Source organism: Tympanuchus pallidicinctus, unplaced genomic scaffold (assembly GCF_026119805.1).
Source record: "Tympanuchus pallidicinctus isolate F22 unplaced genomic scaffold, pur_lepc_1.0 scaffold29, whole genome shotgun sequence".
NCBI lineage: Eukaryota > Metazoa > Chordata > Aves > Galliformes > Phasianidae > Tympanuchus > Tympanuchus pallidicinctus.
Genome location: NW_026294746.1, coordinates 364,482 through 384,886, shown reverse-complemented (window position 1 = coordinate 384,886; position 20,405 = coordinate 364,482). Strand labels below are relative to the sequence as shown.

The following is a 20,405-nucleotide window of genomic DNA, read 5'->3' as shown; positions in this document are numbered from 1 at the left end:
AATACTGACGTGACAACAGATGCCGTCTCTCGTTCCTGTTCTGGGTGCTGCCTCGTAAACCTGCTCATCATGAGCCCAAATAACGATTTCCTTCCCTAATCCTGTCTCTGCTTTCTCTGTTTCTGTCCTTAGTGCTTGTACGGCTGTTACGTCCATTCCTCCATCATCCCCACGTTTCACAGAAGGTGCTACTGGCTTCTTCAGGTAGGATGATGCTGGATTCCTTCCTCCTGCTATTGTTCCAAGTGAAGCTGCATGGCTGGGCATTGGATGGTTTGGGGATTTTCTTGTCTGCAGGTGATATGGATTTCCTTAAGGCGGTATGTCTCTCCTTTTTCTAGATAAATTTCTAGCAAGTACCGAGCTGCTGCCAGCTTATGTGTATCCTAAACAGGGTCAGCTGAAGTGAGACCTTTTCCAGGTTTTTAGTTGTGTTTTTCCATTTTGGAGCCAGCCGTGCAGCAGGACTCGGGAAGCCAGCTGCTGTGTGTGTGTGCAGAGTTGTGGGGAGAGGAAGCAGAAGCAGCGCTGGGGACTGGTGTGAATTCTGTGTGAACCTGACGGCACACGGCTCCATCAGGAGCGGGTGGCAGAATGGTTGGTGTGGAGGAGTCCTGTTGAGTTACTCACTGACTTTTGTCCTTGCTGCTGTGGGCACAGCAAAGCTCTTCCAGCCTTCTGAGCTCTGCAGTGTACAGTGCCTGGGGTGTGCTGGTGTGTTCAGGGATCCCTTGGCTGCGCTCCGCCCAGGGTGGGCTGAAGCTGAAGGAGTGCTCAGCTCCCTGTACTGATCCTACTGTCGGTTACAAGTGCTGAGGGTGCAGAGGCAAAATGGAAAATATCCCTGTGTTTTCCCCTTGATCTGCAATCACACTTCCATGTTAAAACAGAACTGTTGCTGCCTGCATAAAAGGACCTCCCACAGCTCTGTGATGGTGGCTGTGCTGTGGAGTCCCCAAAGGGGCTGTGCACACAGCATCAGTGTCCTCTCTTATGTGCATCCTTTCCCCTGCTGCAGTCAGAGTGGTATTTTATCTCCATGGAGGGAAGCAGTGCTGTGTGATTGCTGAAAGCAGAGCGCAGCCAGCAAACCCACCTCAAGGCCCTTTCTTGCAGCAGCAGCAGCTTTTCCTCACGACCTGCAGATTCCTGACCTGACCTGTGGTTGGATGGAGCAGGCAGTGAGATGGGGAGCTGTGCAAAGGCACGACTAAAGAAGCCATTAAAAGTAAAAGTTCACAGTTCAGCACACTGAACTGAACAAAATCTCTAAACTTAGAGTCCAGTTTGCCTTGGGCAGCAGACAGCTGTTTGTTTTATTATTTAGTGTCTGTCTGCTGGTGATGGATGATGTGACACGAAAATTCAGAGGATATTCTAAATTCATCCCCAGCTGCACAGCGCGGTGCGGCACAGTGCTTCTCCCAGCTGTCCCTGCTGAAGGCTGTGGGTGGAACAGCAAACAATTAGCACCCCTGTATTTAATTACTTGCACTGCAGTATCAGGATCTTGCCTGTATCCTGAGGTCTGGCTCATCCACGCTCAACATTGAGGCCGTGTTCTGTTCTCTGGTAATTGATCGCGATTGAGATGGGCGGACTTGGAAGTGCGTTCCTTGTGAGCCTGTTTGTGCAGGACGTTTGGTTGTGAATGCAGTGTGTTTTTATTTAGCAACAAGGACACGTTGTGTCTCCGCTGTGCGAGGAACGTGAGCCTGTGATTCATGAGTGCGTCTTCCAGGCTAAGTGGGCATCCTTCAGTCATGCTCTCAAGGTTATGCAGCCAGAGAGAGAAGAGCGAACAACAGATGATGTTTTTCTAAGGTCTGCACAGTGCTTCTGCTCAGCTCTGTGGCAGCCCTCCACCTCCTGGAAGGGCTCAACACACGGGCAGTGCTGCAGGGCACAGCTAGGAGCAGTCCTTCCAAGCAGCACCAGATTTTCTGTTGCTGGGAAAGAAAAACGTTTGTACCCATAATGACTAACACAGAAAAAATGTGGATTCTCAGAGTCTATTTTCAAACACTGGCACAGCTGAATACCAAATGCAGAGTTTCCTTCTGTGTGTGGTAATTGGCACCCCAGGAATCTCAGATGGATCCAATGCCAGGCTCCTGGAGGGCCGCTGTGTGGATGGCTGCTGGCAGCAGCTCTGTGCCCGCTCACAACTCTGCTCTTGCGCAGTACGGCTGTGGGGCAGTGGGGCAGGAGTGATGCCAGCAGTTGGCATGGTTTGTTAGGACCCATCCCGTCCTATCCTTGGCAGAGCACTGCCAGCAGATCAGGGCATCCTCTGCTCAGCTCCCACTGCCCTGGGACAGCTTTAAGAGTCGGGCCTTTTAAAACGTGTATTGGAAATATTGCAATCTCTTAAGAATCTTCAGACTTGTTGCTCAGTGATGGTTCTTTTTTATTTGGATAGATAGAAATGACGGTGATGAAGCATTGATGCTCGTGTGGTGTGTGGCACATGGAGGTGCTGCGCTGCTGAAGGAGAGCGGTGGGCATTAGGCACTCAGTGCCTGTTTGACAGGGGGTGTGGGGCTGGGGACACCCCAAGGGCCACCTCTCTGCCAACATCATCTTCTTGAAGAGGTGGATGCAGACATACTTTAGGGCATCTGTATCCACTGAAGCCCACCTTCAGCCTTTTAAATAGCGCAGATGTAAACAGAGATGCTTCCACTTGCACATACTCTCAGGATCTGTTGAAGTCAAAGGCTATTTTTTCTTTTCCTCCTTCGGGTTTTACTTCTTATAGGGCCCTTGCCTTCGCTAAAATTGAGTTCCATCTGGCAGAGCTCATCACAAGCTGTCTTCAGTGAGCTCCTTCCCCTCTTTAAGAACAAAGCTGTCCATCATTAGAGGAAGGACAGAGCACTGAAGGAGCAGCACCTGTGAGCCCTCCCTTTGGGGTGAAAAATGTTTTTTGTGACAAAAATCTGTAGTATATAAAATTGAACTTGCAACTCAGATCGGGCTGCGCCCTTTTATCAGTCTGGATGCCTTCAGAACCAAGATGTGCTTTGACACCTACGGGTTGAGTAGAGTGGGGCTGTGCAGAAATGCAGCAATAACCTTCTTCCGATCTTCCAGGAAAGGGGGAAGGAGAGGATTACAAATGAACTGGTATCGAGGAGGCTGGAAACGGGTTAGCAGGAGTGCTTTATCTCTTGTAATGTTTTTATAAATTATTTATTAACACACTTGCTGCATTTTCCTTAGAAATTGGATAGAAAAGCAAAACGTATGGCCAGCAGATTATATTCCAGAAGAAGAATGGCAGTGATTAAAAAACAATTTCCAACTATTTCAAACGTATAACTTTATTTTAGATGAGTACTCCGCTATTTTTGTATTGCTCTCCACCATTTTAAAGAAAATCCTGGGCTCATTCTTGAGATATACGAGAAGACTGACAGTAATGCAAGCAAAGGAAAAAGCAGTCGGAGTGCTTTTTAGCTGTTGCTTAAATAATCTGTTGTCATTTATAGAAGAGATGCATTTCCCAAACTGCTCTGTGACGTGCTTTGGTTGCTAATCAGGAGGAGTTATTATAGGGGCGACATAACAAAGTCCAAAACATGGCCGACTGCTGCAGAAATGGAAAGCAGGTTTTACGCTTTTGGCTCTTTGTGAAAATGATGCACCATTTGCACTTTACATCTGACTTGGGGGGATTGAAAGCGGTGGATCCGTCACTTTATGGCCGCTGTAATCCTGCCATGTGCTATCGGTGCAGGAATGCAGGGGGAGAGCAGCGTGCCGTGCCAGCTGTGTTACCAGGCAGCGCTTTGTGCATCCTTTGGGCAGCACGGCACCAGCGTGGCACTGCCCGTGTGCAAACCGCCTGCTCTCTGCCTGCTCCCAGCAGCTCCTTCTGGCAGCATCTGCATTACCAGGCTGTATTTTAGTCCTGTGGTTACAAAAACAACAAACCGGCTTTTCAGGGATGCTTGGGATCCCTGCTGCGGTGTTACAGAGCCACAGGATGGCTTAGGTTGGAGGGGACCTCAAAGCCCACCCAGTTCCAATGCAAGGCTGTCGGCTGGGTGCCCTCCAGCAGCTCAAGCTGCCCGGGGCTGCCCATCCATGGCCTGAGGCACCTCCAGGCAGGAGGCACCCACAGCTCTGTCTGCAGTCCCACTGCTCACCAGGAGAGTCCCCTGGGGCTGTGTGTGCTCAGACCCATGGGTTGCCACCAGGAGATCCTCACTGCAGGGATCACAACCGTGCGACAGCGCAGCGCAGCAGGAAATTAAATCAAACCACCAACTCCAAGTCACTGATTAACATTCTCTGTATTCTGGGGATTAGGCTTTTGGTGACACTTAAATTGAATTCTAATACTATTTTGGAATGTATAATGGGCTGAATTTACTTCACCTCAGGTTTGAGTTAATGGCTAATTAAATTACACACCTTGCATTAGCGGAGCTGTTTGCTGGTGTGGGACGCTCGGCCTCACAGAAGGGACGCAGCCATGTGCTGATCTCATCTCGTATTCCCTGCTCAATTGTGAGATCTGCAGGTGCCAGGAATGTGTTAAACTGTCAACTGAAGTTTCACCCTCACTGCAAAGGCTGTGTGAGGGTGAGCTTAGAAGTTCCAAAGTGAAGCAAAGTTTGATTTGAGTTTAGAGATTTGAAGCACGTTTTTGGGTGGGTACAGGGAAGGTCTCTCACTCCTACACAGGTGTTGGGCCCTGCTGCGAGTCCCCTCCTTTTGCATTCTGTCTGCTCAGGCACTCTTTTCCAAGCGTTCCAGGTAAACCTGCAGTCTTGATGCTGTTCTTCTGCCTGCGTGAACTCCCCTGTCATTACCCAGGCTGCTTTCGTTCTCAAAATCATCTTTTGTTTCTGAAGGAGTACCTGTCTACCTCTTCTGATCAGCGACCTCCTTCAGTCACCTGCTCCGGGCACTGACCCTCAGAAGGCTTCTGCTCACACCGGGCTCCAGCACAGCACTGGGCTGGCTCTGGTGCAGCACCCGGGACTCAGTAGGGGCACGCAGCACTCTGTGTCCATCATTACTGCTAATCTCTTCCTGCCCTTTGTCACACATCAGGTGCTCAGTAATCACACTGTTCACATTTGTTTCTCCTTGTAGCCTCCATCTGTGTCGTCTTTAGGGATTTAAGACACAGCACCAGTGGCTGTAGTGCTGAATGTCACCACATGTGTAAATCTCCATGTTCCAGTACAGAGGTGCATGTGAGGTCTCTGGTGAACTGTGAAGACGTTATGGTATCCACATTTGATATGTAATACATTGGAGAATTGCTACCTTCCTGAAATGCATCAGTCAGGTTTTGCTCAGCTCAGGCTTTCTTTTTGTGGAGAGAGAAAGAAAGAGAAAAACACAGAACTAAAAACCCATCACCACCACCCAAGGATGGCAAACTGAAAAGTTGCATCTGTCCTGCTAGGAATTTGCCTTACATATGTCATATGAAAACTGGAAGGAAAAGGAATTCAGGTGGAAAATAAATCCCCTTCTCAGCCTATACAAAAGAGAATGGAGCCACTACATCAGCTTTGATGTGAATGGGTTGAGTAAGGTACAGAAATCAGCTCTGAACTCTTTCTGCAGGGCTTGGCACTTGCACAAATAGCTTGAGCCTGAAAAGCTGTTATTCTTTCAATTTTATTGAACATTAAATCCATCACAAAAATATGCAGAAAGAAGAATGAATGCAACGCCTTTCAAGGTCACTTATGTGGATTGTTTCTTTGGAGGTAATGTAGCTGCATTGGGCTTTCTGTAATAGAGCAGCGTCAGTGTAAGAAGCCATACATCTCATAGCTTGAGCTCCAGATTGTACAGCAGTGCTCCTCTCTTTGTAGAAGAATACAGCAGAGATGCCGTGTAACCTGCTACCTGTGCGGCGAGGCATCTGATTAACTGTAGTTATCATTAGTACTGCCGTTCGTTGACCTTTTCTTCAGCATAATTTTCTTCTTGCGAGCCCGCATGCTGTGCATCCCAGGGAGCCCAGGGTGTGTGGCACGGCACAGCAGCTGAGGCCCATTTGAGTCCTGATTTCAGGACATCTGCAACCTGTGACAAAGCGTGAACTCTGCAGTCCAGCGTGTGGCCTGCGTGGTGTTGGGAGGGCGGCTCTGAGCTTGAGGAAAGCAGCAGCAGTGAGCTTCACAGCGCCGTCCTGGAACTGTGTGGATTACAGTGAGGTTGGGATGAGGGCAGCGGTGCCGTTCCTCCCGGCACGCAGCCGCACTGCGTGTGAGGTGCGCTTTAGGCACGGTGATGAATAAACCAACCCGTCCCTTGCTGTGACCTTCAGCAGTGCCTTTGTCTCAGTGCTGCCTCTGCTGCTTCCGTGACCAGAGCTGCACGAGGCTCCATTTCCAGCTCGTGTTGCAGGGAAAGGGAGGAGAGGCGGTGGAATGGGTTTGATTAAAAAGTGCTTTTGCTTTTTCTCAAGAAGGATATTTGCAGTGAAAACTGTATGCGAAATTTATACCCCTCTCGTATGATTTTGACTGGTTTTAGTGCACAAATTCTCAGTAGAAAATGTATTCAATAAAAATTTGATGTGGAACTATAGCTCAGCAGAATCTTTTTTTAAGGAATCCAACTCTGGAATATTTATTTTGTATCTGGTTTCAGTTTTAGTGCCTATTCCTTCTGCAGATGCCCTCGTTAGCCTGCTAACAGCTTATGAAGAGCAAAGTCATCAGCGCCTCTCGCCCCGATGTTTGCACTGCGGTTCTTCAGCGCCTGCCAGGGAGGTTTGGGGGAAGCACAGCTGTGCAGTGCTGCTGGAGGCTTTGCTTGTTGGCTTTTTTAAGCAAACGAATCACTGCTTGTTGTTAATGAAGAGAGCAGAGGGCTTACTGGTGTGGAGCGGGTAGGCCTGCGGTACGTTGCCATGCTGGTGGGCGGTGATGGAGCTGACAGGAACATGGGGAGCTTGATTTAATGCGAGTATACAGTGATGCAGTTTTAGCAAGGAGAGTGCAATAAATTGGGATTTATTTTCCTTTGACGCCAAGCATGCAAAAGGAGACTGCTTATGGGAACTACAAAAGGGATCTGGGATGGCCGCGATGGAAGTTTGTCTGAACCTGACAGCTGTGAGCTGCTGAAGTGTTATTTCTTGCTGTGGAATAACATGTCTTCAGTGTGAGGAAGAGCCTCAGCATTTGGGATGAGCCAACTCGGAGTGGTGGGAAGAAATGATATTTCCAGCTCAGCCAAAAGGTTCCCATTTGTTTCCACACTAGGAAGCAAGCACTACATCATTAACCAACAAGTGATGGCTGTGGCAGCGCAGTGGGAATTCGGCCTTCAGGCCCCGAAGGAAGGAGCAGGACGGCTGTCCTTCTGTAACTGGATTTGGGGCAGAATTGCTGCAGTGCTGGGAGAGGTGGGAGTGTAGGGAAAGGCGTCTGGGGGGAGCAGTGACCGAAAAGCACCAAGTGAGCAGCCTCCAAGCGTAACTCTGAGGGCTGCAGTCTGCGTTCAGCATTTCAGGGTCACAGCAAAGGTTCCTAACAAGTTTCTGGCCCAGCAGACTGCAGGAAAGTGGATTCTGAGCAGTGAGATGGAGCGCTGCCTCTGTGAATTATTGTTTTTTCAATGCGTTTTTATTTTTTTTACGCAGAGCTGGAGGCTCAGAACACTGAAAGCTTTTTCGTAATGTTTAGTGATAAACTTTTGTCTCCTGTGAGTAAACAATCTGCTTTCTTAGCCACTTTTTTTCAATTTGAACGGGAGTACATTGAAGCCCTCTTGCAAAAACATCTATTATGTCAAAGCAAAACCGGAGGTTTGGGGTTGTGTTTCACTGTGCTTTTTTTTCTCTCCTTCTAGTGCTCTTATATCAAATTCTCACTCTAGAAATACTGCCTCAAGGCAGATGAAATGGCACATGGCTTTATGAAATACGTCCATGTCCGGTGATGTGCCATGTTTTTATTTTGTGACAGTCCAGGATTCAGTGCACGGCCTAAATATTGTGGCATCCTATTTGATTTTTGGATTGTTAGATGGACGAGGTGCCATAGCTCATGGGCACCGTGACCATTTTTCCTTGTAGTTTACTCTTTTTGCAGATTACTGTCTGTAAGTTTCAAAATGGAACAGGATCCCTCAGTGCTTTATAAATTAGGGCCATATTACAGCAGCACCCAATAGTGCTGCTATATATTAGAGGGTGTCAGAGTTTCTATTATAAACCTCATTTTTCAGAGGTTTATGGCTTAGCCATAAAAATTTGCTGTATGCTGGGACTCAGAATGTAGGAGCTGCATCTCAGCTACACAGAGGGTCTGTTTGCATGCATTCGTTTCACACGGAGGTTCATGCAGTGATATTAAGAATCAATCTTTGGCTGCACTGTCTCTTGATTTCAAAGTGAATCACTTGAAAGGCAGAGAACGCCTCATTCTTGGCCACCTCCGCTACTTCAATTCTTCCCCTTCTGTGTGCTGAGGGGTGCAACCTTGGTAAGGGTAGAATCTGACTGATCTCCTCATGGCTTCAGCTAACTCAGAGCCACCAGTACAGCAGAAGCAGTACGAGTTCTGAGTGCCATTCTTGCTTTCAGGGGATGCCTGGCCTACACCATAACCATTGTCCATAAAGATTTCCACTCTATGCAAAACAGACTGAAAACACACAGCACAGGATTTCTTACATCCCTGAGATGCCACCAACTTCCTTTCAGCACCTCACGCTCACTGTCAGAGAATTTGCTGCATGTCAGCAAATAAGCAAACAGATGAATTGAGAATACCTTTGCACAGTGCTGCTAACGCTTGTGTTAAAAGAAACCCAGAAAGTGGCTGTTTGTGTCACTGTGCTATATGCAGCTGTCACAAGACTGTGAATATGTCTTCATGCCCATAATTCAGACATTTTCATCAATCCAGCAACAGTGCTGAACCCACAGTCAAATGGTGAAGGAGGAATGCAGATTCTGCAAGTTGGGCTGCAGCTCAGTGTCTTTTATGGAGTTTCAGTATGCATGAGGTGCTGGCTCCCAGCAGCACAGTGATGTGCCAGAAGGACAGGGCTTCTCCCAGGTGCTCCCCTGCCATGTGGGTTTGATTTTCAGCATCAAGCAGGTCTGTTTCTAAACTTTGATTTTGCTGCATGTAACACATTTTAACCCTAATGCTATCATCCTGCATTAATTCTGACCATCAGATTTCCTTTCAGGGAGCAGAAATACACTGAGAGCTGCTTTGGTTTTAGGAGTCACGTTGAGTTACCGCAGGAGCTGATTTGTGCCACCTCTTTCCCAGGTGCTCCTCAGTACTTCTCTGAATTCAGATCCGAGTGCACCGCGCTGTTCCACGTGTGGTGTGCAATGACAGCACATTTCTGGCTGTGCAGCAATGCAGGGCTGTTCTGCTGTAGCTAACCAACCCTTCATCTTGCTCCTTTCAGTGTCCACAGAGCTCAAGCTCTTTCCTGAGCACACCTGCACTGCCTCGTTAACTAATAGCATGTTTTATATTTCTTTCTAATAAATTCTTTTCATTACGGAGCTTGTTCCCACAGCAGGAAAAATTGAAATTCTTTGCAAGAATATTATAATTAAGACATAGCACAACAGGAAAGCATCTTACTTTCAAAGTGTCTCTCTCTAAACTGTGTCATTAAAGTGGAAATCTGCGTGTAAACGCTTTCTGATAGCGTGCATTTGGTGTGTATTTCTGGCAGCTTTCTGTCTGAGGCGGTGTGTTGGCCTCACGTTGTGCACCTTTGTGTAGAATCATTGAGGTTGGGACAGACCTCCAAGATCCCCAGCCCAACCCACCGTGCCCACTGACCACATCCCCGCGTGCCCATCTCCGCATTGCACTCCTCCAGGTCTGGGGATTCCACTTTCTCCATGGGCAGCTGTGCCAGTGCGTCTGTGTTTCAGGGGATGGAGAGCTGGAAAACCATCTCTAAAACGTCATCTCCCAAATGTTCTGTCTCTGGACCAATAACAGAGCTCAGATGTGCTCGTGGCCAAGCAGGGTCGCTACAGCATGGCGGGTTTCTTTCATTTGGATCCACAGGTTGTTCAGAGGCCTTTGAGCCACGGTTGTCTCTGGGAACTGCTCCCAGCTGGCACAGGGGCTGTGCTGATGGAGTCAGAGTCCTGGCAGATGGAGCTGCAGGAAAACCAGCAGTGACAAACTCTCTGAAGGTGAGAACTGCATTTAGGGATTTGGCATTTGGAGCTCGACTCTGAAGCACTGAGGAGTTTGGGATAGGTTTGTTTGGTTTAGTGTAAAATAGCACGAGTGGGAAGTGCTTTGTTAGCAAGCAGCATTGCATGTTATCTGGAGAAGATCCTAAAGGAGTAAATTAGGAGAGAAACATCTGTTGCTTTCTGTCTCTGTTATGTGTCTGGTCTGCTGGTAGTTTTGGTCTTTTGTGACCTTTTTATACATCCCCTCATCCTTAAACACGTTTTGTCCATCAACTTTGAAAGCGTGTTGAAACTTCGTACTGAATTCCTTCTGAATTCACTTCTACCATCCAGGAGAGATTTGCTCCTGTCTTCTTTCCCTTCATTCTGGACATTCTTGGAGATGGATTTGAAGGGAACAGAGAATGCTAAGGGCAGTAACATCTGAGCCAAGGGGGGGAAGATGAGTGTGTGCACATGCAGAGTTTGACCCTCTTCCCTTTTCTGTTACGAGTTTATTGTATAACAGCAGTACTGCATGTCCAGTGGTGGCCATGGGCACGTGGAACAGTGTTTAAGGCTTAAAGCCTTGCCGAAATTTACAACCCAATGTGACAAATGTGTTCACAGCTAATTATTTATTAGATGCACGATTAGCGTGAGATTATCACAGTGTTTTAATGTTATTAATTTTTACACTCTAATAGGAATAAGCCTGTGATCGCAACACTGGTTTGTACTCTGCACTGGAGATGCTTCTGTTGAGTTGGGTTGGGAACCTTTTGTGTTCCACTTTGTCTTGAACTTCTGTATAATCATAAGCTTACAAAATTCTGTTTAGGACATTGTGGATTTGATGATCTCGAAGGTCTTTTCCAACCTATTTCATGTTTAAAACAATACTGTAGGTTTCATGCCATGTTCTGAAGTGCAGTGTCTGCTTGTTACATATTTGTGAAAGCTTACACAAAGAAGACAAAACTGCAGTGAAACTGCTGGGATTTTATTTGTGTTCATTCCGGAGGGGGTGGAAAGAACAGGCTTTCGTGAAATCTCAGAGTCATCCCATCAATCTTTACTTCTAGGGCATGGAAGGAGGAGTATTCTTCAGTTTCCTGCAAACAATGGATGGAAATATTTGGTATTATAACACAGCTTATCCCTAGGCACTGTATTCTAAACAAACACCGTCTGCATCTTCTGATGAGATGAGACTTTCACTTGACTGTGGCTTCCTTAATTGCATCTTCTTTTCAGTCCTTGCTGGGAAACATGCCTTGTAAATTCTGTATTGTGATTAATTTATATGGAGAATGCAGTATTGAGTTTCACAGCTTCTTCTCCCTTGTAAATATATTCATTCCTCGAAGGACCGTATATTTTGGCATTTAGACCTCCTACACCAATAAGAGTTCAGATTTCTCTAGCAAATATGAAAACAAATAAGCCTGGGAATGCAGCATTTCTTAAGAAGTATTTCTTTGTGCCATACTGCACCGCTGATCAGTGCTGGGACGCTCCAGGCAGGCACGCTGCTGGTTGTACATACTGCATCTCCATCATTTTCCTTTACAATAACATAGGAGATATCAAATCAGGAACCTGGACACGTCTTTCATCCGGTCAGCAGAGCAATCTTAGGAAAGAATGCGTGGAGGTCAGCGATGGATAATTAGCCCACTTCCTCCTGTTGCAGGAGTTTCCTCTCTGGCTGGCTGGCAACATGTTGAGCTGAAGCAGAAGATGCAGAGCAGTGCTGTGTTACAGCATCTAAGCACAGAGTGAATTTTTGAAAGGAGTTGTCACAGTATTCCTATCAGTGCAAAGCCAGCAGCAGTGCATGATGTTCACACCCCAAGAGCTGCTGTTAAGCAAGGAGTGCTGGCAGGAAGATCTTCCCTGCCTCACACATGGACTCTGTTTCTTACTCAGCACCACGTGTCCTCCCTGTCTCTCACAGATGCCGTATGAGAACCGTTCTGAAAGTCCTGATGAATCATTCCAGCATTGGGTGGTAGAGACAGCAAACTGAGTTACACGTCACTGTGACGATAAAACTGAGCGGTGAAGGGACAGAGGCTAAAACGTTCCTGAAGATGCCCTGAACAGAAAAATAAAATTGCTGCAGAATTATGTAAAAATTTAGGAATAGAAGAACTTGAGAATATAAGTCCTCTCAAGTGAGAGTATATGCTTTTCAAAGTGTGTGGCTTTCTTTGTAAACATGGCAAGTGCTGCTGCCAAAGAGCACTGGTTGTAGACACGTCCCTTCCTATGAGGGTTCCTCAAGCAACAGAATTTCCTTGTGTGGATATTTAATTGGTGTGGGGAGAGACCCAGGGAGGTAAGCAGGAAGTGGCGCTACAGACATAGTTCAGTGAGTGGAAAGGAAAGGAAAAAAGAAGCAAAGAAGGAAAAGAATCAGCTGCTGTATAATGTGAAACAAGGAATTGCTTCTGCAAGGCGTTTTATTCTAAGAGAACGTAGCTCCTCATTTTCTGGAGATCCGTTTTAACTTCTGCTTTCAATAGCAAGTTGCAGGGTGCAAGTAAGCTGAGGCTCTGCATACCAGGCCTAGTTGTCTTCATTAAAGCAACGATAAACTTAAAAAGAACAAATCCAAATGTATTGGATTCTGTTCATTAAGAGACTGGCGGGTTTCTGGCTTTGCTGTCTTTTAATACACCAAGAACAGATGCAGGTTGACAAGTGGCATCAGCCAGGGGACACAGCTTTATAAGGTTGTGTTGAAGCAGGGCTTGGAAATAGCCAGCTGAAATCTAATTTGTAGCCAAGTGGAATAAATTGGAACTGATAGTTATTCAATTAATGGCATGGGCAGCAAGGTGAGGTCTCCTCTCAGAATAGTAGAATAAGGTTTCTTGACAGAGAGGTTTGGGAAAACAGTGCATGGCACCAGGTTTTCAATCAAATTCCACCATTAATCATCTAAGTAGCAGGAGGGAGATGTGATTATTATAGGGAGGCTCAGCAAAATGGTTTGATTGAGCACTTCCAAAGGTGCAATGGAATCTAAAACCAAAGCAGCAGAAGTACCCCAGAGCCACCAGAAGCAGAAGGTTTCCTTGCAGCTTACACAGATACCCTCTGTCCTGCAGGACGTGGCACCTGAGGCGTGCAGCCCTTTTTGCCTGGGCTGCTGAATGAAGGGATGCCATCACCGGGGCAGACACCAGACTGCAGTTTGCAAATGCAGTCACTGGACTTCTTGCAAACTGCCGCGGTGCAGTGTTTCAGATCTCTGGATCATTTGCATAGTGATGAAGCTGCCATCTTTCTCTCCACCACAGCAAGCCAAGAATTGTAGAAAGGCTTCTTTTTTTTTTCTTATCAAAAGGAGAATGTCTTCCTATGCAAATAGCCTCAGTAATAATATTATCAGTGTTGCCTCAGGCTTGCACAAGCTGACTGGAAGAGAAGCTGAGTTTATGGTTCTCAGTAAAATGGTTTTAAGCTTTATCAGTTCAGCGTATAAATAGGAAAGGAAGAGTTATTTTAACTGGGATAATGGGATTCTTTGGTTGCATTTAAGGGCAAGCCAAACAAGTAATTTAACTATAAAGTTCATGTCTGCAGCTGAAAGCCAAGTGGTTCCTCTCTGTGCTGCTGTTCTGGGGGCACTGGGGACGTGGGCAATGTGGTAACATAACTGCTGCGTCCTGGCCAGGCTGCAGCTGCACACCTGCACTGCAGGCTGCCAATGCCAAGAGCAACACTTTGTGTTGCTTCACCAGCAGTAAGCAGCGGTACTGGATGCTCCCTGTCGAGGTCAGCAACGCCTGTTCTGGTTTTGGCACTGAGTCTCACCACTGTGAATAACTGCAGTCACAAATGTGTGCGGATTACCTCTGATGCTGAGGTCAGCAGAAATGAACCACATAGGTGAAGTCTGAACTGTGAAACATTTCCTCAAGTTGTAACACGAATATGGCCAACATCTGTGGTCATTCATTAGAAAAGAAATTATGTGAGATTTCGCTCCGTGACACTGTTTTGGTGGCTGTGAAATCATTAACGATTTGATAATGGAGCTTTCTCATTATAAACTTCTGCAGAAAGGAAGAATTAATTTTTCTGTGCAGTCAGAAGTTCTCCGAGCAGTTCTTTCCCTTCCTGCATAATCAGGTCCTCACATACATGCATCAGCCCCTTCTCGCTAGGGAATACATCAGCCGAAGTTGCACTTCTAATTAAACTTGTGCTACAGAAGAGAAGTGTAAAAATAATGCAGAGTAACAGCGGTGGGCCTGGAGGAATTTGTAGGAGTACTAAACGAGACAGAAGGTAATATGTCATGTGGCTTTTAGATCAGGACTCAAAAGGCGAGTTTGCTAGCGGCAAATCTCTTCCTTTTACATAGGGTGATTTCTGTAAGCAAGAATGCCAGGAACGGCATCGGATTTTCTAAGTGCGGTAACATCCAGAGCTGCCTCTTGATGTACAAGCACTTCGTCATCTCCTTGGAAGGCAGGAGGCAACCACAAGAAAAAGTAATTCTTTCGCTGTCATCACACCGTCTGGTCCCTTTGGAACCTATTACCATGTACACACTTCCCATGCTCCGTGTTTTTATGGAGCAGTAATGGTACCGAAGCTCATGTGACTGTGAAATGGGGATGAGTAAAGAAAGCTGCTCCTGTTTCCTCATCACATCACAGTCTGCTACTCCCCGACTACGGGAGGAGTTCAGGAAGGTGGAGGTGGACCGTTGGTGGAAGGAGGCGATGGGCGCAAGCTGAAAAAGAGAGAATTCCTCTGAAACGTAAGAAAGGAACTGGCTGGGCGGGCGATCCCACAGCGGGACGGGTTGGCCAGAGCGGTCATGGACCTCAGTTCATGGAAATCCTCAAAACCCTTTGAAAGGAAGGGTGGGAAGAGCAGGGAGCAGAACAAAGCTGGCTGTTCCTGCCGGACTTCCCCTGCAGTGCAGGGGTGCAGGCAGCGTTCTCCCTGTTTGTGCACAGGTGTGTGCATACGGCACAGCCGGCCTTTTCCCCAAGCAGTTTGTCCTCACTTTAGGATGCCTCAAAATATGTATAATTTCATTGTGAAGAAAGCAGCTTACATAAATAGAGAAAATGAGAAAATGTTCAAGCGGTCTTATCTAAAACGGATATCAAATTTACAAGGCAGACAAGATTTGTGCTCTCAACAGTGCTTGATCTTACCAAGTTGAATAGTGGTAATGATGAATATTTCTCTTTGGCAGTGTGATATTGACAGGGGGATTTACTTGCCACGGTTGTGTTCTCAGAAAGCTCTGGAGAGCTCCAGGTGTTCTCTCTTTCATATTGCATTGATGGCCTGATGGTTTCTTGCTGACAAAACTTCCACAGTTCTTAATATCAGCCTGTCTGCATTCATCAGCTGCAAAGCTTTTCCCTCCTGTCGTACACTGGAATAGCATTAGACAGAAAATGGGGAAAGCGTAGAAAGCCAATATGATCATTTTTTAATCTAACCCCCGTGTGCTTGGGAGTTCATTGTGCCGTGATGGCTGGAAATTGTGATGCAAAATGGAGAAGTGCTGGGTGTCATTTTAGTGAAGCATGTAGAAATATTTTTCAATATTCTGCCTGTGTCCAGCTGCAGTTCTTTTAGGGAAGAAAAAAAAAGCAGCCAATGCACCACTCCTGTGCCGGTCCGGATAGGGATTATGCTGGAGGAACGTGGAGCGACATTTGGATCATGGAGCGATCCGTGTCCGTGCCCTGCTCCAGCATCCCTTTGAAGTTATTGGCTCCAAGGCAACTGTTGCTGCTCTGATCCATTGCCCTGCCACTTACCAAGCAGATCTTGTGCAGTACTGCAGAAGTTCAGATTGGATAGTCCAGTAGCAGCTCACAGCGTCTCTGAAAATGGCTGCCAGTCCATTGCAGTCCCAATCTGGGAGGTTCGAGTTGGTAGAACGTACCCATCACAGTCCTTTCACTGTTAAAGGAGGAAAAGTGTCCTGGCTTTAGTGAAGAGTTTATAGCCAGAAGCTGAAGAGTCTCAGAGAGGGGATTGAGCAGAGATTTGGTTGCAGCCTGTTAATTGCACTTGCATTTGGGCAGTTGTCACAGACAAAAGCTGAAGTAGGTAGTGGCACCTGTAAGCTGAAGTCAGCAGAATTACAGCTTGGAGTTGTGTTTACAGTTTGAATGGATAAGCACCAGATAGGAACATATAGGGAGCAATGCATCTCGCTGTCTGTCATTTTCATTTGGAGACTTCTGGACATAAATATCCTTTTTAGGGAGGCGCAGATATTTTTTTAGAACAAAGTACAGCCTTCTGTATTTGCATGTATTAAAGCTGTCCCACTCAACTGATACTGCTATAAAATTGATAAGAGGAGGGCAGCAGTAATGGTGGCAGAAAGGTATAAGCTGTCCATGGAAGCTCCGTGGATTGCTCTAAGCAGAGCACGCCGCCTGCAGCTCTACTCAGACACAGTGTTTGTTAAAAAAAGAAGGAGGAAAAAAAATGAGGAGGAAAGAGGAGCTGCAGGGCTTCCAGCAGTCTCTTCCCTGGCTGTGTCATCCCTTCCTGGTGACCATTCACATACGCTGGGCTCTGAGCAGGGCAGCACTGAGGGCCTCTGCAGAGGCACTGAGGTTAGAGGTGGTTTCTTTGCAGGAACAGTTGGGCATAACAGAAACACCTTCAGCGCGGTGCTCTGAGTATCTGCTGATCTCCATCGCTTTGCTTTGCATCTGAAAGCGTTTTGAAGTTGAGCTGTCGATAAAAAGAAAGCTTTGTAAAAACAATGCCAACAAAAATAAATGAAATCCTTTTATCTGATTCCCAGCCGGCCCCCCGAGGTCTGTGTGACATGGGGCAGGGGGACTGCAAGGTCGTGTGCAAGCAGGGAGCTGAAAAGGCTGCTTTATATCTGCATGAGCAGTTAACTGGAGCACACCGCAGAATGTTTACGGAAGGATTTGGGCTTTACAGTAGATTAAAAAGATCTTAAAATCCATCTGCAAAATATCTTGAACTTTAGTGGTGTTGCGTGCTCAAAATAACGTTTGTCTGTTAATGTTTGATGCCCCAGGAGTCTCGGGGGGAATCAGAGGGCTCCGAAATGGCACGAGGAGAGAGGGCAACTCTGCAGCTCTCGGCATTAAAGTGCTGGGCTGTGAAAGGGGGGTGCCCTGCCGGGCAGGACCAGCAGCAGCCCCTGGGGCAGCGCTGCCCGCAGGCAGTCTGGCAACCCCATACAAATCGTACCTGTTCACTCTGTTATTTAACTTTGTATTTAAGGTTATTCCTTAGAATCAAATCCCTTAACACTCACTTATTTGCAAGCAGAGAAATCTTGCTAATATTTACAGTTATAATGGAGTACAATTGTTCAAATTTCAGCAAGTAGTCCCAGTTTAGCATCCAACCTGTAACACAGAATGCTTCTCTGGTCACAGTTCTTTCTTCTTGTGGGACCAATAAATGAATTCTCATTTGCAAATTAGAAAAATCTTTTGAATGTATTATTGATGCAAACAAATGAGGGTTTGGCTCTAGACAGCACCTAATGAAGCTGACTCGACACAGGCTGTTCCCACTGAAGGGTGCCAGGTTCCAGCACACAAAGATTGATGCCCGTTTCATCCTGTAATTATCCTGTGCCTTGCATTCTCTTTATATGTTCCTTGCCTAGACACAAAACGAAGGGCACCACAATAAACAATTAATTACTGGGGCTCTACCAGCAGTTATTGTAAAGAAGCTCATTTTCAACTAATAGTTTGTGACTGTATCTGCACTTGGATCTCCATGTAGACTCAGGGTGTTGACTCTCAATTATTTTTCCTAGTGAATATTGCTGATCAGATCCTTTGGAATAGGGCTGTGCTGTTACTTTTTCTGAATTTTATTGCCTTTTTCAGCTGTGGATTCCAATGGGTGCTAACAAACTTAGTTTAAAAGCCTTCTTTTATGCATCTGACTTACAAGTAAGATCAGCATTGAATTAAATGCCAGAATGCCAGCTCAAAGGCTGCAGCAGTGCACAGGGAGAAGCACCTTTAACCTGTTGAAGAACTGAGCATTTCCTTTCCCTGACAAGAGAATCACCTGAGAGCAGGAGGTCACTCTCCTTTTATACCTCTAAGGAAGGCATTTCCAACTTCAGGACTTTATCCAGAAAACAGATTGGATGTTTTATGCTAGAGGGTAGGGCAAATCTGCTGCATATGCTTTAAAACTGCATCCATGGCATAGAAGAACCAACAACACCTACATTGAAAATGAATGTTTGTGATATTGTAAAATGAATTCAGCCCAAGTTAATAGGATCCTGTTTTCTCTCCAGGCATCTCTGATCTTGGCTCAGTTCTCCAGACTGCATATGTATGCATGCAGTATCTGCAAGCATCCTGCAGAACGCAGAGCACAGTGCGCATCCATCAGCGCTGTCAAGTCAGTGCTGTGGGCTGGGGCTCCAGCCTCATGTCCATCAAAGCAGTCTAGCACCCTGTCTGAAGTGCTGGGGGAACATTTGTACCTTAACGACTCTACATTCTTAGTGACTGCATTTCAGCACCACAACTCATGTTTCAGAGAGATGACATCCCAAAATACCATCCCTTAATGGGCCACAGTGGTGGTACGGCCTACATGCAGGATGTGCTGCGTGGAACGTCATTAATTGTAGAAAGGCAGCAGTGTTGAGGTGAGGGAGGGGTGGTGCTGGGTTAACAGGAGCCCACATGCAGCTCCGTTCCCTGACTTTTCCATTGCACGGTGTTGTCCTTGTGTTCCTGTGTGTGAGGACCTGTCAGCAGGAAGGTGTCCCTGCGGAAATAAATGCAGTGTGAGAGTTCAGGGGGCTGCTGGCATGACCTGCAGAAATGTCTCCAGGAAGACAAGTTAAGTGGCACTGAGCTGGCCTTATGTTCCCCGGGGACAAGGGAGAAAAGCTTCTGAAGTTTGCCTCGAACACCTTATTTGAGAAGTGGCAGCTGGAGTTTTCCTGTTTCTCAGCTTTAAGCCTCACTGGCAGCAACTTGAATTCAAAGTTGTGATTGGTGGTGCTCTCCTTGGCACAGGTGGTGACCAACCAGCCAGTTGGTAATGAATAATGCAGCGGGTCCAGGACTGCAGAGGGATGGAGATATGGTCAGAGAGGTCGCAGGAAGTATTGTCAGGGCCCAAACGCTGAACGGAGCTATAGCAACTTGATTAATTGACCAAATTAGAGAGGCTTTGACCTGCCTCTTAGAAGCTTAATGAATTAGTTGATTAGTGATGGAAAGTTGTTTCATGCAGAAAAGCTGAGAAGGTCAGCAGTCTCCAGAAAATGACCTGCACTGAAAAGTGCCAAACCGTGCTTTTGGGCGAACTGTTTTTCTCACTCATGTGGTGAACGAGATTTCCAAATCCTGTGCAAAGCAGGTGAAGAAAGAATGCATTAAAATCCTGCACATCCTGCCATCCTTGCCACTTCTTTTCTAGCACCCAATGGTGGCGAAACTTGCTTACTTACTCAGGACTCACACATTCCTATTTCCAGCCTTCTTCCTTCCTAAAAAAGAAAAGAACCTCTTCATTTGGTGTGCTGATGTGTTTGAAGAACTTGCTGCCCTCCAAAAAGCGGAGGCCCACTCTGTCATCTTCTTGGTAAGTGCTGCTGGGCAGGAATTTCAGAGCTGAGGTTAGAGGAAGGTTGCTGTAATGGCCTTCAAACCCAATTTAGTTAATAAAGCAAAATTCCCTAAACTGAAAATAGAATAGAAAATAGATAAAGTAACTGCAGTCTGTTGTACCTTGTCAGCGCACACTCTTGGCAGTCAGACCTTCACTCAGAGCTGCCCCATAGTGCGTGTCTGGGTTTGGAAGCTTTGGTGCAAACAATGCTGCAGGTCTGCATTTTGTTTGGCACGCTGCCGTGGAGCGCTCACAGCTTTGGGTCATTCGTGCTGAAGATAACGGTTCTCTGTAGGGATGGTGAAGTGCAACGGTGTGCGTTTGGGCTCCTGCCTGTGGTGGGAATTTTGGGGGATAAAAAGCGCAGCTGAGATTCAGTGCAGGATGGCTGCTTCAGATCGGAGCTTCGGTGTCACTCAGACAGATGGAAGAAAGCCATGGGAAAACGTGCCTGGGTGAGGCTGCTGGCTCTGGGAGGGTGCTCAGAACGGAGCTGATCTGTGGGAGAGCTGGAGGTGACCCAGCAGCACCGCTCTGCCTCCCGTTTGGTTTCAGGGATGTGCCCGAAGCACAGGGAAACACTGCTGGTTCCCTGAAGACA

General features: G+C 46.7%; 1 protein-coding gene across 14 annotated transcripts in view; it reads left to right on the top strand.

The window, feature by feature from the left end:
• The window catches only part of CAMTA1 (calmodulin binding transcription activator 1), a 222,429-nt gene that overhangs the window by 138,664 nt on the left and 63,360 nt on the right, over positions 1-20,405 (top strand). For 11 of the 14 annotated variants that reach the window (XM_052691938.1, XM_052691936.1, XM_052691937.1 and 8 more), the window contains one exon: positions 133-204. The exons of the other annotated variants lie outside the window; for them this stretch is intronic. In XM_052691938.1, coding sequence (XP_052547898.1) covers positions 133-204 — 72 coding nt within the window. The remainder of the gene's footprint in view (positions 1-132; positions 205-20,405) is intronic. 14 annotated transcript variants of the gene reach the window in all.